The sequence below is a fragment of the Garra rufa genome, chromosome 21 (assembly GCF_049309525.1).
Source record: "Garra rufa chromosome 21, GarRuf1.0, whole genome shotgun sequence".
In the NCBI taxonomy this organism is placed as follows: Eukaryota; Metazoa; Chordata; class Actinopteri; order Cypriniformes; family Cyprinidae; genus Garra; species Garra rufa.
This window is the reverse complement of record NC_133381.1, coordinates 21691975-21709647: the sequence shown is the minus strand read 5'-3', so window position 1 is coordinate 21709647 and position 17673 is coordinate 21691975. Positions and strand designations below refer to the sequence as shown.

The following is a 17673-nucleotide window of genomic DNA, read 5'->3' as shown; positions in this document are numbered from 1 at the left end:
CAAGCTCATTTTGAAATGACTACAAAGAAAAAAGCATAATAAAAGAACTTACTCATGATTAGCAAACCAAAAATGCAGAATTCTAGTGGGGGTAGTGGTGGTGAATGAGTGAAACACATTTGTCCGTTATGAGTTATAAAGTCAGAATTGTGAGATATAAAGTCGCAATTCTGGCTTTATTTTTACTCAGATTTGCATGATATAAACTTGCAATTGCGAGAAAAAATTATTATCTTCAATTTTGTGAAATAAAGTCAGAATATAAACTTTTTCTCAGAATTGTTACGTTATCTCACAATTCTGACTTTATAACGAGTTGCAATTGCAAGTTATAAAAAAGTCAGAATTGTGAGAAAAAAGAATTGTGAGATATAAACTCGCAATTGCGAGATATAAACTGCTTACGAGATATAAACTGCCACAAAAGTAAGAATTGTGAAAAGTCAGAATTAAGATATATAAACTCACAACTGCGGGGAAAAAAGTCAGAATTGCAAGAAAAAAAGTCTGAATTGTAAGATATAAGCTGGAAATTGCAAGAAAAAAGTCAGAATTGCAAAATAAAAACATGCAGTTCGTTCTTTTGTCTCACAATTCTGACTTCATAACTAATATATCAGTTTATATCAAACAATTATGAGGAAAAAAGGCAGAATTGTGAAATTGACAAAGTCGCAATACTAAAAAAAACCTATTCAGTGGCATTTGAAAAATTTTGCCACTATTTCATAACACTAGGATCCACTGGATGGACATTCAGAGTAGCAGGTGGTACACACAACCAGGAAGAGTACAAGGTTTGAGTTTTTCAATTTGTACTCATTTTAAAAATGAAATATTTAACCTACTTGCTCCTTATGAGGTCAAAAATTCAGCATTTTTTTACTTTACAACATCAACAAGAATTTGATTTATCATGATATGACCCATTTAAGAAGTCCAGCATCTTGAGCCTATAACAGCCAGCTGAAATAAGGAGTTTATCAAAGCTTGTATTGTCTCACCAGCATCTTCTGCATCAACTGCATGCATGCGATATGAACACGGATGTGTTCTTAGAAACTGATTTACAATAATTCTGTACAGAAGCCAAAGACTATCCCAGATAATACCTTATTCTCCTGTGCAATATAAGTTAAATGCATGGAGGACAAACATCCCTGTGGATGGGACACTCACTTCACAATCTCAGATAACCTCCAATGAGCTGAATACATACACAATAGCACATTAAACCGATTACATTTAGCGCAGCGCTGATCGCCGGTATTAAGATGAGCAGATAGAACAATACACCAAGTCCTTTAAGCCACGAGTGAATTCTCTGCCCCCTGAATGTGATGTATTTGCCAGAGTTTATCCCGCTCCCAAATCAGGGCTAAGATGAAATCCAGTCATGCGTTCGTCGGAATGCCCCGGCATCTGTGGCTATGCTAATGATATTTTCTTAAGATTTATGCGGGCTTAGACTGATCTGACCTTGCATATGAATGACACTGGTCAACAAGCCGCGTTGCCCTTGACTAAAATCTTACCCTGTTGATAACACACACACACACACACACACACACACACACACACACACACACACACATTCACGTAGACGCCGTAAACACTGTTTTCGCTGCCATCCTAGAGCGAAAATGTTGGGAAGACGTCTCAATTTATGGTTTAATCTGATCATTGTCTGGAATCCTTCAAGTCAAATCTGAATGGTTTAAATTGGCATTCACAACGTGCAGCAATAAAGGTTCAAGCACGGCCGGCTTTGTTGTTTCCGACCATAAGGGCAATGATGGCAGCGTAATGATAGAGTTTGCTACTCTCCGGCGCATTGCTCTCCGTTCTCCTTGAAGGATGCTTCTGTAACAGCGGAGTAAAGCATTCTGATGTGATCGTGCCATGTCAGTCTTAGCTTTATTCCCTCTGTGCGGGGTGCAAGCATCATGGCATTCTGTTTCATATTGCTCTCAAACGGCTCTGAATGTGCCTGGAATAATCAAAGTCAGCAGGGCAATGTCATTTTCCATTTAGAGCTGCCGATCAGCCTCTCTCTCTCTCTGCTCTGCGCTCAGATACCACAGTCACTGATATACAGCTGATATCCACATAAGCACTCCGCACTCCATTCTGCATTTTCCTGCTGTCAGTTAGACAGGAACTAGAGAGGAAATGTTGACAAGTGTAACCAGCAGTGATTGGCCTGTTCACCTCAAGGTCACGGCATAATTACTGTTTGTGTTCGACTACGTTTCCGGCCTTCCTTTCAAACATGCCCTGACATGGACTCACATCTAGACACACATTTATCCCCATTCAAGCTCTGCACTGACATTAGCCTGACAGCATCTTTGTATGGAAGTGCATTTGCGGAGATTGAGAGAGGAGTGTTAATAAATAGTACTGGTTAACATGTCCACTGAGCCAAAATATGTCTTAAAATGCTGACGGGACCAACTTTTTCAAGTACTGACAACTGGATGCTGTGCTAATACAGCTATGAACATTCTATTTCTATTCTGATGATTCTTCACTTCCATCAAATTTTTTAATGAGTCAACTTTATTTTTGACGTTCCTGTAGCTGAAACAGTACAGCATGGTACTCGGTAGTGCCAAAGTGCCAAAGTTATGGGTTTAATTGGCAGGAAATGTATGAACAGAAATTGCTGCTAAATTATAACTGAACATTTCTGTGCCAAATGTATTCTTGCACAAAGGTTTTGAACCCCTTGTGGTACATGATTGAACTGCAAGGGATTTGGACTATGAGTGCCTTGTACCTGTATATAAAGTAGTTAGTGATGAGTCCATTGGGTTTGTGTGGCGGACTCCAGCGGACCTCGATAACGGCGGAACCTGCAGCTGTGAGAACTGGAGGGTCCTGAGCTAATGGAGCAGCTTCAGGGGTCCGAACAGACACCCCCTGTCCTACACCACAACCATCTGTACACATACAAGTATTTACATAAAAACATTTGATACACAGGTAAAAAATCACAACAAATACAACATATTTAAACACACAGAAAGGTAAAATTGTAAATATGTGTATTTGATTGTCTACCCTCTTATTTTAGATACTATTTTAGACATTAAGTGTTACAGAGTCAAATATTTTAAAATTTGCAAATAATTTTCAGTCAAATTTCAACAAAATTAAAGGGTTAGTTCACCCCAAAATAAGAAGTATGTAATTAATTACTGACCCTCATGTCAAAACTGTAAACTTTTGATGAAATTCGAGAGCTTTCTGACCCTGCATAGAAAGCAATGTATTTACCACGTTCAAGGGCCAGAAAGTTAGTAAGGACATCGATAAAATAGTCCATGTGACATCAGTGTTTCAACCTGAATTTTTGAAGCTATGAGAATCCTTTTTGTGTGCGAAGAAAACAAAAATATCGACTCTTGTCACTCTTGTGAACATGCGCTGACTGACATTGAAGAGAGGAAGTTGTTGAATAAAGTCGTTATTTTTGTTTTCTTTGTGTACAAAATGTATTCTTGTAGCGTCATAAAATACAGTTGAACCACTGATGTCACATGGACTACTTTAACAATGTCCTTACTACCTTTCTGGGCCTTAAAGGGGTCATCGGATGCCCATTTTCTACAAGTTGATTGGATTCTTTAGGGTCTAAATGAAAAGTCTATAACATACTTTGGTTAAAATTTCTCAATGGTAGTGTAAAACATCCTTTTTACCTGGTCAAAATCAGCTCTTTACACAGCAACCCATCTCTTTAAATGCTAATGAGCTCTGCTCACCCTGCCCCTCTCTTCTGTGGGGTGACCGTCCTGTTTACTTTAGCCGCATTTAGCCACAAAACTTGCTAACTTCATTAAGATTCATAAAAAACCTGTATACTTACTTCCTCTGTAGGTGAAGCTGGATCACGAGTGTTTCACACAAACATAGACACATTTAGGTAGATCGGAGGGCTCATTCCGTTAAAAAACAAGCAACGTTAATCCTCTTCGTCTTCAGTGGCTCAAATGCCGGAAGTAAACGACGAATGCTATTATCATTATTACATCAAACAACAAAACACCTCAATCGCTTAGGAGCCATTCTTGTCTACGTCTCTGCTCTGGCGTCGAAACTAAATTGCGGACAGTTTAAAGCTTATTAAGTCAGTTGTGTTGCTGTCAATGCAGGGTCAGAAAGCTCTTGGATTTCATCACAAATATCTTAATTTGTGTCCTGAAGATTAACAAGGTTTGGAACGACATGAGGGTGAGAATTTTCATTTTTTGGGTGAACTATCCCTTTAGGGTTTGCATTGTTCATGTTTCAGAGTACCTGGCTGACAGGCCTGTATTTGAATGTGGTAGATGGTGTATGGGTCCAATCCTTGCAGTAACAGGAAGTGCTCTGGTCCAGCAGGGCGGATGAGGGGCCGCTCAGTGCCTGCGTTGAGCAGGACGTTATATTCCAAAGGGGCACTTCCATTATACACACCTTAAAGGGGAACAGAAACATAAAGTCACATTTACATCTATACACTAACCGATATCCAATCATATCAAACGTGACAGTAGAAATGTGACACAAATGCAACCACTCACTAAACTGACAAGCTAACTGAAAAGATTAGTGCCAACCCAGCATGAAAACAAACACACAATCAGCTCACCCAGTCCACAGTCACAATATACGAAGAGCGGTATGTACTCGTAATACAGTGCAAGGACTGACATACAGTGGATCTGACACTTTGGGAAGCTTTGCCCTTGATTCAACATCCTTCTGGGGCAGCAGGCACTTCCCCCGTTCCGTCTATCCCACGGCTGTCCGAAACACACAGACACGCACGCGGTCTTCGGTAATGCATTTGAACTAAAGAATGTAGAGTCCCGGCATCCACGCTTTGTTAATATTCCCATCACTAGCGCCTTTCATAATTTACGGCAACTGGAGGCTGATAGGTTATTCAACATTTATGAGACCCGAGATGTATTCAGAACGGGCTGATTATCTTTACAAATGAAAAAGTTAAATTATTCAACTTCCTTCATTGCGTCTCCCTGAGCAGATGTAGTCTTTTGCCTGAGACACAAAAACCCGCTGGAATTAGACGGCGCTTTGATCAAAGCTTCCTGCCTGAGAAGTTCAATCGCACAGGTCCCTAAGTTCTATTATTTACAACTAATCACTGACTTTGGAGTTTTTGCACTTTCAACTTGAATGAGAGTCTAATAAGAAATAATGGCACAAAGGAAAAGAAAAGGAACATGCTATCAGATCTGATCCATCAAGCACAGGTGCAGCTTAAAACCATGCCCGTTTCTGCATTCGGACTTAACCAAGCGTGAGATATTGTAGTTTGAAGCCATAGATTTTTCGCTCGCCTCTCTCGGAATGTAAAGTCAATAAAAGATCCGGGCTATGTAAATGTTTTCTGTGGGTATCAGGGCTGTTTAAGGGCTCTTATGGTGTAATTGAGGTTGTTTAAGGGGATCCTCTCACAGGAGAGAGGCATAATGGGGCAATAATAGCAAAAGATGGACCATCTGAGGCAGACAATCAGGACTGCTTGAATGTAGCCTGTGAAATCACTCTTGAGTGTGCGAATATGCGCGCACACGCTTTGACACCCACCCACCCTCCTGCACCCTTTTGAGGGAAAACAAACAAGAGCATGCAGATTCGCTTAGATGTGCTTTAGACACATGACCAGGTGAATACATGCACACAGATCTGACATGCAAAGGATAGATGCTGCACATATGTGCAGCAGGTGGGCTGGGTAGATGCTGCAAGCATGCATAAGAGCTGTCTGGGGTGCTGGAGTCTATGAACTACCACAGCTAATAACACAGGGAGACAGAGAAGGAGAGAGAGTTTGCATTCGCTCTTCATGTGGGAGAACATTCGGCCCACATCCACAGTGGGATGTGCAGATGAGACTCGTGCTGCAGTCTCAGAGTGTAAACAGAGTGATTGATTGATCAGAGGAGGCCGGTAGACTGCAATCTGCAATAGAAATAATGAGAACATCATGCAGGACCATAGCAATGACAACACACTCTGGATGACTGAGTGAACCACAGCACAGCCTCACCAAAAGGGACTCCAAGAAAATGACAGGAATGAAAAAAAAAGTTTTTCTGTTCATTTCCTTTGTTTCTCACACCTTAATAAACTAATTAAAATAAGTAATGGTCTAAGTAAACACATTTTGCGAGTTAAGGAAAAGTATTTAGCTAAACTACAAAAAAATTACTACTCACTATATGACACTATGAATTCTAATCTTGACATTATGAATTTCTACTTCTAAATATAGAAGGAGGATGAAGCAAAACAGGCAATGCTTCCTCAAATGAACTGGATGAAGAAAAAATGTGTAGTACAAAAATAAAACAACAGCAATATTACAAAATATAACATTAAAACGTGTATAAATCTCTTGTTTTTCTAAAGAAACATTGTCTAAGAGCAACACCAGCAGGTAAAGTTACAGCAGGAGTCCGCGTCTCTCTTGCCTCCCTTGAGCGCACTGAGTTTTAACAGACCTCCTAAAGCGTGTGATAAATTTGGCGGGGGGTAATTGAAAATGAATGGGAGAAATGCATGTGAGAAGAGGCAATGCGATATGACTGGATATGACTGGTTATGACTGGTTATGTTAGGCTGTGAATCAGGGGCGTAGATTTAGGGTGGACGGAGGGGATGTGTCCCCACCAATAACCTCCGACCATTGAAATGTCCCCACCAATAATTTAATCCACTTAAAAAAAATTGCGCTGTCAACAGTAACCTAGACACGCAGAAAGGGATAAATCACGTTCTCTCCTTGAGTCCTGGCTGCCGCCCCCAAAACACATATGAACATTTTGATTGGCTGTGCCTTTCCCTGCTATCATGTGAGAGGCTATGGCTGCGTTCAGATACAAGCAGCGCCAAATGCAGTGGATTTTTTTTCCCGTGCAAGAAGGTGTGTTTGGGTGACACACATGTGAGGATGGCGGCAGCAAAAAAAGAAGCTGGACATAAGGAGCTTTTTTTCAAAAAAAAGTATAAGTCACTTCAAGTTCGCTAGTGAGTCCATCAAAGTAACGACAACAGTTAACTTTAATGCTAGTGGTTTTTTTTACTGCTTTGACACACATTCATTATAGCAGGGCAGGCTATAGTCTGTGAATACGGACTTAAAACTAACAGCAGATTAAACAGCTAAATGTAAAAGTATAAATATGATCCCTGTCAGTTCTCCTAATCTAATGACGATATTTGTCAGAAATCAGTCTTGTGAAAGAAATTGATATGCTACATACTAATATTGCCATGGCTAGAATTTTGTTGACAGTTCACCAATAGACAATCCACTTCGCACAAATAGTTTTTAAAATGCATTCACTGACTTGGCAAACATTAATGAAACATTTGATTCGAGATTTGCACACTAAGACTCAGAAAAATTGAAATAAAATGATTGCTGTTTAAATGGCATGTGTTTATCTTTATTAAACTATATCTTTGTCAGTTATTAAACATTCCTTTAACATTACACTATTACTTAATTTAACTTAATGAATTTCATTTCGAGTGGATTAATATCAATCGAAGCATTGCTAGTATTAATGTAAAGTGATTTTGCATTTTGCAGCATATAAAAAAAAACATGCATTCCGTAGACGGTGGGTGGGGCAAGGGGTGGGGGGTGGAGTCATAGGTCCCCACCAATGTCCAGAGCAAATCTACACCCTTGCTGTGATTGGTTCACGCGATAAATCCCACCTCGTGTTTGCACAAGTTCACGAATCAGTCTAAATGAACAATAAGACTCATTAAGTAAACAACTCACACAGTTGGACATAACCGCTTTGTTACGACAAAATAAAACTTTAAATGGCATGAAAACATGATCTGTGTGAGTTTTTAATGAGTAATCAGCTTGCTAAAATGTAAAGGACATCTCTGCATCTATGATCAATATTTACAGAGTTTTGATGACTGATGATCTAAAAAATTAAAAAACTTACCTAACAATAATAGCTGAACATAAGTTCACAAATAATGTTTAAAATGTTGCTGCCTTGAGTTATTTTGGAATAAATGTAGTATGCTTAAAACACTAACTGGATGAGATTCATATTTGGCTTTAATAAATAAAACATTAATTAGTGTAAAAACATAATATATCTATATATATTTTTTTCTTTTTCTGATAGTGTAAGTAATGTTCATTTAACCAAGGAAATGTGACTGGAACATGAATTATATAATATATGTATATATATACACACACACACACACACACACACACACACACACACACACACACACACACACACACTACCAGTCAAAAGTTTGGATGACTTAATGGGGAAGTGTAACCAAACTTTTGACTGGTAGTGTATATATAAATATATAGAATTTATGTTCATAGTGCCATATTAGAGCGATATCAGAACTCCAACAGCCGTTTTACAGTTTGTAAGCGTATCACTCTACTTGCGGTACTTCTTACAGCGAGTGTTATGGCCTGAGAGCAGCCTCACCTCGGCCAAATTTTTGAAATTTACTGCTGGCTCTGATGTCTCTGTAGTGGTTACACATGAAATATAACTTGTTACAGGTAAATCTATTGGTAGTCTTTGGTCTCATTAATCTATTATTTGTTCCAAAGAAGATAATTTTGGCAAAGTCTCATTTTAATATAAATTCAATGCTGTATATCTGAGCGCTGCCTTTGTACTTTTGACTGAATTGCCTAGCAGCTTTTATGATGGCTGTTGTTTATTAAAAATGTTATTCAATAAATAATATTTTAAATAAATAACAGTATTTAATTACAATGTTTAGTATTGAGAAACAGTGTTTGAGATCGTGATGGGGGTTTTACTTACATTGTTCCACCATTAGTTCATGAGTCAGCAGTAAAGACTTTTACTTTGAAAAGTTGAAGCTATAAACGGAAGTTATTTTGAGTTTCAACAACAGCTTGACACAGCGAACAAATTTACTGAGCAGCAAAATCTCTCTTAACAGATGAAAGGATATTAACATTATATTAACACTTTCCTTAGCAGATATTCAAACTAATGTTTATCGTGAATAAGAGACTGATCACACTCGATCAGTCCATCTCTCTCTCATAATACTCTACATAATACAGTGAGTTTTTAATACAATAAGCTTTCAATGAAGAAACTCAGCGTTCCTTTGTTACTAGTTCTAAAGTGATGTTTTAGAATTAGTAACAGAGGTTTGAGCTCAGCTGTTAAAGTGTCAACTTTAGATTTCAATCTGTGGCGGAAGTAGTTATGCACAAAAAAGGGCTTTTAAAGACACTCTGTTGTTATTTTGTTTATGTATTTACACATTCGTGCAATCAAACTGCTGTATAAACACAATATCACACTCACAGACGTGAGATATGGCTGTATATCAGCACACTGTGATTACCTACACCTGAATCACGGCAGCGCCGATATACAGCCATATCTCATGTCTACTAGTGTGATATTGGTTATATACGTATACAGACAAGCCTGAAATTATTCATACCCCTGGAAAATTCTGACTTAAAGTTACTTTTATTCAGCAAGTTTTTTTTTTGATTACAAATGACACAGATGTCTCCCAGAAGATAATAAGACGTTGTACAAGAGGCATCATTGTGGAAAAAAAATTACTCATCTTTTATTTACATTTATACAAAAAGTGGCATGTCCAAAATTATATATAATTATTATGTATATACACCAATGACATCAATAAGTCTGAACAGTGTCTGAATGAATGAACACATTTACTAAAATGAAACAACTTCCCATTGTTTCATAGGTGTGTGGTGACTCACCCATTCAGTCTCCACTTGATCTCAACTTTTTGGTCTTTTAGAAGAACAATCAAGAGTACAACCAAGAAAGCTGAAATGCTAAATAAATATACAGTTAACCAAAATAGAAATCTATGTGTGTTGTTGTCTAAGTGGGTGCGCCAACATACACGTAATCAGCATTGGTACACACCAACCAATACCTGATCCACAGCAACAGCGGAGAAGGAGACAATGAATGGGACACGATTGGACAGTGATGGCAGAACACACGCAGGTGAAGGGCGAGCGCATCTCAAACAACTCTCCCCTAAATCACACTAGAGGTAGGAAAAGCTGTCACTTAGGTTTGAATGTTAATTGATTGGTGGGACCCATCTACGTCCAGCCCGCACTGATGCATGTACACCACGACCATGTTGGGCCCCTGGTAAATTACACACAACGCCACTCGTAAATCCCTGCCCGCGTGCCGTCACTCTCGCAGGCCTGAGCAGGGATAAATCAGCCTTGCGTGAGTGCTAAATAGAGAAGCTGCATAGTGCATTAGGTTGTAAACATTACCTGGGGGTGACCAGGCAACAAAGACGGAGCGAGGGCCGTAGAGGCTGACATTATACGGAGGAGGAATCCTTTCCGGGGAGGAGACGGGGGTCTGAATGACGTATCTATCACTGAGACTGCTCCCGCCGCTGGTGCTGGCCTCCAACTCGTACACATATCTGCGAAGCAAAGATGGATAGGAGATAAATAAGTCAACTGCGAAACTAAATTATGCTATTAGCTTAAAAGTCCCCTGTCACAGAAGTTAAATTTGCCTCCGTTTCAGCGATTCTCCATTTCAGGTGGGAGTCGACGCTGCGTTTAATTATTCATTGTTCGCGAGAGAGGCGGATGCATTGATTCTGCCATTAAGCTGTGTCTTTCACAGCAAGCACAGTTTTGTTTGAGGATGTGCGTCTTTCATCAGAGTCCTCAGAATTGAGGCGTGAATGTTAGCGTAACGAACCAATTGTTATTTAAAATCATAAATGGAAGCTAAAAATAGTGACACGCACTGCTAGTTCAAAATGGTGTCATACAGAGCAATTTTTGACAAATTTACAGCAGTAACAGCAGACCTTACAAAGAACAAAAGCACAAAAATATATTTTATTAAAAATACAGTTAATATAATTTAAACTCACATTATCAAACAGAAGCAAATATTTCATTATATGAAAATTTGACAATATTTTATTAAATACAGTAGGGCTGGTTAAAAAATTACGATTTATCAATCTCATTTTTGCAAAACGATATTGATACTTAAATCCTAAGAATCGTTTAGTCTAGCCTGTTTTCAGTTAAAGAATGGAACATTTTAGCGAGCCTCCCATCCAATAACGAAAGTCTCAGATATCATATTCTGTCCATTTTATTACAATATTCAAACAATAAATGGCGTTTTGGCGCTGTTTAATGTGGAGTGACAGATTTCTGTAGCGCCTCAGTTCAGGACAAGAGGCAGTGCAAAGCATATGTGAACTGCTCACCTTATACCTTTATTACCAGTTTCAGCACGAAATAAACATGAATAAACATCTGAACGTATGTTAAAAGAAAGACTACACTTACTGAAATCCATATCCTGTCTTATAATCACTCTACCTGCAAAAGCAACATTTGTCATTTTCATTTAAAGCTAAAGTACTAAAATAACTAAAACTAAATAAAACTTAATAACAAACTATATAGAAGTATTGAACAATATTAACAATCTATAACAGTATTACAATGATGATTAAACTACTTTTTAAACAACAATGCAAAATTTTGCCTAAATTTAACAAATGTAACCCTGGACCACAAAACCAGTCTTAAGTAGCACGGGTATATTTGTAGCAATAGCCAAAAATACATTGTATGGGTCAAAATTATCGATTTTTCTTTTATGCCAAAAATCATTAGCATATTAAGTAAAGATCATGTTCCATGAAGATATTTTGTAAATTTTCTACCATAAATATATAAAAACTAAGAACTTCATTTGGACAACTTTTAAGGCGATTTTCTCAATATTTAGATTTTTTTTTTGCACCCTCAGATTCCAGGTTTTCAAATAGTTGTATCTCAGACAAACATTGTCCTATTTTAACAAACAATATATCAATGGAAAGCTTATTTACTCAGATTCAATTATTTCAACAAAACAGTATGACTGGTTTTGTGGTCCAGGGTCACAAATTTGACCACAAATTATTACCTATAAAGACTGATGATTATTATTATCATAAAATAAACTGGCATTTTTTTAAACTAAATGAATTTAAGGGTGTGTTCACACTTGTCATGTTTGGTTTGACTGAAACAAACTCTGGTGCGATTGCTGTTAAGGCGATTCATTTGAGTAAGTGTGAACGCTGCCATCCGAACCCTAGTGCGCACCAAACAAGCGGACAGAGAACGCTAAAAAGATGGGTCTCGTTCTGCTTCCAAACTAACTCTGGTGTGGTTTAAATGAAATATGAACACAACACGTACCAAATACTTCTAAAGGAACCAAAATCAGAAAGTAACATGATGCGATGCTATTTGACATGATTTCACAAGGGAAACAAGCGGTGTATCCAAAAAAAAAAAAAAAAATGAGCAGAGGGCAAACGTGGAGCAATGAGGAGGTAAAGTGCCCTTTAAGAGGTTTTGTGAGTTTGCAGGTGGTGAAAATAAAATTATATGCACGCAATAATGAGTGTGCTTTGCCTTTAGGTTCAATATCTTCAGATTCGCTGTCAAAAATGCAGGTGTGATCGCTAAGTGCACCAGGACCAAATGTATCATTTTCCTTTTTGGTTCGGACCAAATCGACCAAACTACAACCCTAGAAGACAACTTTTCAGAGAGGGTTTCACTAAAAAGAATGAATAAACAAATAAATACATCGAAAATTAGTTGACTACTCAGCTACTGACCCTCATGAAATGTACAATTTCATTTCTGATATAAATGGAAAAAAGAAACAGCTCAGGTGACTAAGCCTTCTTATAATTCTGCTTTTACATTATACTTGATTCATTAGAAAAGTCCCTGGTGGATCGATATGGTGTGATACTATTTAACAGATGACATTGTTAATGCAATGCTGATCAGCCCCTCCACTGTGATCTGTGACAGGCGTGACAGATGCTCTGAACAGACATGCATATGAATAGAAGGGGATGTGTGTGTGTGTGTGTGAGCGTGTGTGTGTGTGTGTGTGTGTGTGTGTGTGTGTGTGTGTGAGCGTGTGTGTGTGTATGCGCATGTATTAACGCCTGATGTGGGTTATAAAAACACTCTGCGGAAGGCTCTTTTAAGACATACATGACTTCACAAGATAGATTTGCCTTTTAAACAGAGATGGGTGTCAGTGCAAAGGTGTGCATTAGCAATGTATGTGGGTCATGTTCAACATTAAAGGCTTTTAATTTGCCATAAACTCCACAGCCAGCCATTAATACCTCCACATTAACTATTGTTCCAGCACTATCCCTTTAAAATAGTCACATCAGTTATTATATACCATGCTCATCATGTGTAATAAAAGCATTAGTGATATTAATCAGATAACACGTGAAGAGTCTGACCAGAGAACAGCTGCGCATACAAACTCAACCATTGTGTATGATGCATACTTTAACTCAAATAAACACGATGTGGCGCATCAAAGGAGATGGCGAGCGGCTAACCTGTTTCCCCAGAGGGAGAAAGGTTAATATTTCACTCGTCAGAGAGACTTTCTACGATGGTGAGGTAAGTGACAGCTAATCAACATTGTCATAAATAATCGATGAGCAGGAGTGCAGGCAGAACACCCCCCAGCCCCCTGCTTAACTGTTTCCCACATCAGCCTATAGCCTCTCCGGATAATGAACCGCTCGTCTGCCGCTGTAACGCTCCTTACAGGACTAAATTGGAAGAAGAAAGGGAAAGGGAAGAGCTCGGGAGAAGGGAATGCCTTTTGGCAGGTCATCTGGAATTACAGCAAATTAAACGTCATGGCTATCCTCGAGCTACAGTATAAACAAAAGCAGCGGAGGGACAATGAGAAGGAGGTCAGGTGACTGAATGACCTGTCTAAACTGTCCAATCAGAAGACACATGGTTTTGACAGTTCAAATCAGTGTGGAAGATATAGATTTGCATGTTGAAAAAGGTTTAAACACACACCCTCTCTTTCTTTCGCTCTATATATATAAACGTGAGAGAATGCAGTGAACAATCTACGAATCACTGATTGTAAAATAATGAAACAAACAGATTTATCCTGTATCTTAAGCAGCTTATGAGACTGAACCAGTGCAAATATTTACACAACATATTGCACAAACTAACCAATTATTTTGCACACACAGCGTCCCTGTGTGCATTTTTTGATTACAGCCAACCAACAGATTTCACAGATGCTAAGACCGAATATATTTATGAATAACGAGGCAGTGACAAAACAGCTAAATTTCTACAACATCGAGAATTTCTTTTTATCATATGTACTTAAGCGTTTTATCAGCACATAAAAAAGTTAATTTTAAATTACAATTTTAGTTTTACAACTATAATTTATTTACAAAGCTACAAAAACAATACAAAAAATACTAATTCATTAGTAAGATTTTAATTTTTTTTGATTACCAAGCCTGCATTTATTTGATCCAAAGTACAGCAAAAATCGAAAAATTTTGATTTGATTATAAAATGTCATTTATTCCAGTGATTTCAAAGCTGAATTTTTATCATCATTACTCCAGTCACATGATCCTTCAGAAATCATTCTAATATTTTGATTCACTGCTCAAAATACATCTATCATTATTATGTTTAAAACAGCTGAGTAGAATTTTTCAGGTTTCTTTGATAAATAGAGAGTTCAGAGGAACAGCATTTATCTGAAACAGAAATATTATGTAGCATAAATGTCTTTATTATCACTTTTGATCAATTTAAAGCATTCTTGCTAAAAACAAATTATGCTAACTCCAAGATTTTGAATGGTATAGTGTATAAGGTTACAAAAGCTTTTCATTTCAGATAAATGCTGATCTTTGGATCTTTTTATTCATCAAAGAATCCTTTAAAAAATTACTCCACTGTTTTAAATATTGATAATATCAATAAAAATGTGTCTTGAATAGCAAATCAGCATATTAGAATGATTTCTGAAGGATCACGTGACTGGAATAAAGATGCTAAAAATTTAGCTTTGATCACACGAATAAAATAATTCAACAAATATTCATATAGAAAGCAGTTATTTTAAATAGTAAAAGTATTTCACAATATTACTGCTTTTGCTGTATTTTGGATCAAATAAATGCAGGCTTGGTGAGCAAAAGAGCCTTCTTTAAAAAAACAAACAAACATTACAACTCTTACTGTTCAAAAACTTGCTATTTATAAACAGTATTTTAATTACTATGTCCTACTTTAAAATTTAATTAAATGGTTCAATATTTAAATGTACAAATGTAAAAATATTACAAATATTTAAATCGAATAACAATATATTACTACATTAAAATGTTAATAACCATATAATATAGACATAGCGGTTATATATAATTTATTGAATATATGCAGTAATATATATACAGTATAGAGAGAGAGAGGCATTTTACTTTTTTAATTATGTTATAATATTTAATTATTAATAAATGTACGTAAGGAAAATCAAAACCTAAAAAAAAACACTTTACAATAAGGTTTATTAGTTAACGTGAACTAAGAATGAACAATACTTCTACAGCATTTATTAATCTTAGTTAATATTAATTTCAGCATTTACTAACCCATTATTAAAATCACAAGTTGTGTTTATTAACATTAGGTAATACCGTGTGAACTAACACAAACAAATAATGAACAACTGCATTTTTTACTAACATTAATAAAAATGATTACTGCAATAAATGCATTGTTCATTGCTTGTTCATGTTAGTTAATACACTGTTAACAAATTACACCAAAACTCTAATAACAGTCTCCGTCTCACTACCCATCAACAGCAGAAAAGTTTAGCTGCTGTCCTATCCTGAGTCACAAGGGGAACGCGATCAATGCGCCTTTCCAAGCCAACGCTGCTGCTCATTAGCTAGCCTCCCTGCTCACTCCTCTTAAAAACTTTTAATGATTTGGTATCAGAGCAGCTCTGTTACTGAAGAGCTCTGTTATTGTAGAGTCCCAGGATTCTTTAAGACACACATAGGATTAGATGTCATCGATAATCAAGTGCTAATGGCTTGTTAAAGATGGCTGACAGATAGAACCTGGTGTTGGGCTGAAGGCCAGTGTCTGTGTAGCTCATCTTTCCTCCGTCACCGGTGAAGACGACCACTCCGTCACGCAGCAGCCGATACCGAGAGAGCAGGCCGTTGGCTTTGAGCGGCTGGCTCCAGTGAAGCTCCACTGCTGAGGAGTTCACCTGTATATGCCTAGGCACTGCCCACACATCTTGAGAGAGAAAATAGAGATGATAGGATAGGGCATGTGTCGATAGAAGTCCAGAATGATTTTTAATAATTTCATACATATAGAACAGGAATAAACAAAGCTCTGATTATGCATTGAAAACTCAATTTTTTAAGGTTCTTCAGGAGATTATACATTAAAGTGAGTGTGTGTGTGTGCCTGAGCATAAACCTGCTGGTGCATCTTCCAACGTGCGGCCCATAGATGGCTGACTTGCTCCGCAACCAGCTGCAGTGCATGCAACAACAATGAAGCTGTAGTTGGTGTGAGGCTCCAGACCTACAAAAAAAAAATGGACAGACATATTTCCATTAAACGCTGCACGTAACAATCACCTCCTCAATTACATATCCGTAGGTGCTAATGAATTTATTATTAAAATGCTGGATTAAAAACAACCCAGCGTTGAGTGGAATAACAAACAGACTCAGCAGTTTGGTTAAATATTTAACCCATCCTTCAGGGTAGTTTTATTTAACTCAACTATTGTTTAAAAATGACTATATGGCTGGTTTAAAATTAATCCAAAATACATTTTTAAATTAAAAATCACATACTTATTAGAAGCATCAGCAATAATCAAAGGGTACATTTATTAGTACATTCATAAATAAGCAATTTAAAAAAAAATGTTTATTATTTAATTATTATTTATTCAACTTATTAATAAATGTACATTTATTGAAAATATCAATGAATGTTAATTTCTGACCTATTTTGGGTTCATTTTAAACAAGAAATACAATCATTTTAAGCAATAGTTGAGTTAAATCAGCTACCCAGAAGGTTGGGTTAAACATTTAACCCAAACACTGGGGCAAAACAACCCAGTCGCTAGGTGAAATATGGACAAATCCAGCAATTTGGTTGTTTTGAACAAGCGGTTGGATTAAATGTTTAACCCAACCTCCTGGGAAGTTTTATCTAACTCAACCATTGCTTAAAAATTACTATATGGCTGGCTTAAAAATGAACCTCAAATAGGTTGTAAATTAAAAATGTACACACATAATTATTAGAGGCATCAGCAATAATCAAAACGTGAACATTTATTAATAAGAAATTAAAAAAAGTTGATTATTTAATTATTATTTATTCAACTTATTAATAAATGTTAATTTATTGAACATAAAAATAAATGTTACTTTCCAACCTATTTTGGGTTTATTTTAATCAAGAAATTAAGTAATTATAATAGCGCTGAATGTAATATGGACAAACCCAGTGATTGAGTTGTTTTGACCAAGCAATTGGTTAAATGCTTATGAATGAGCAATTAAATTTTTTTTATTATTTAATTATTATTTATTCAAATTATTAATAAATGGTAATTTATTTAACATATTAATACATTTTAATTTCCAGTATATTTTGGGTTATTTTAAGCAAGAAATATA

At 36.8% G+C, this 17673-nt stretch overlaps 1 protein-coding gene across 1 annotated transcript in view; it reads right to left on the bottom strand.

Annotated features, from left to right (window-relative positions):
* Positions 1 to 17673, bottom strand: part of ush2a (Usher syndrome 2A (autosomal recessive, mild)) — a 356033-nt gene that overhangs the window by 46870 nt on the left and 291490 nt on the right. Inside the window, exons 55-59 of the mRNA XM_073826569.1 lie at positions 16448 to 16555; positions 16075 to 16258; positions 10358 to 10515; positions 4306 to 4464; positions 2783 to 2945 (exon numbers count right to left, since the gene is read on the bottom strand). Coding sequence (XP_073682670.1) covers positions 2783 to 2945; positions 4306 to 4464; positions 10358 to 10515; positions 16075 to 16258; positions 16448 to 16555 — 772 coding nt within the window. The remainder of the gene's footprint in view (positions 1 to 2782; positions 2946 to 4305; positions 4465 to 10357; positions 10516 to 16074; positions 16259 to 16447; positions 16556 to 17673) is intronic.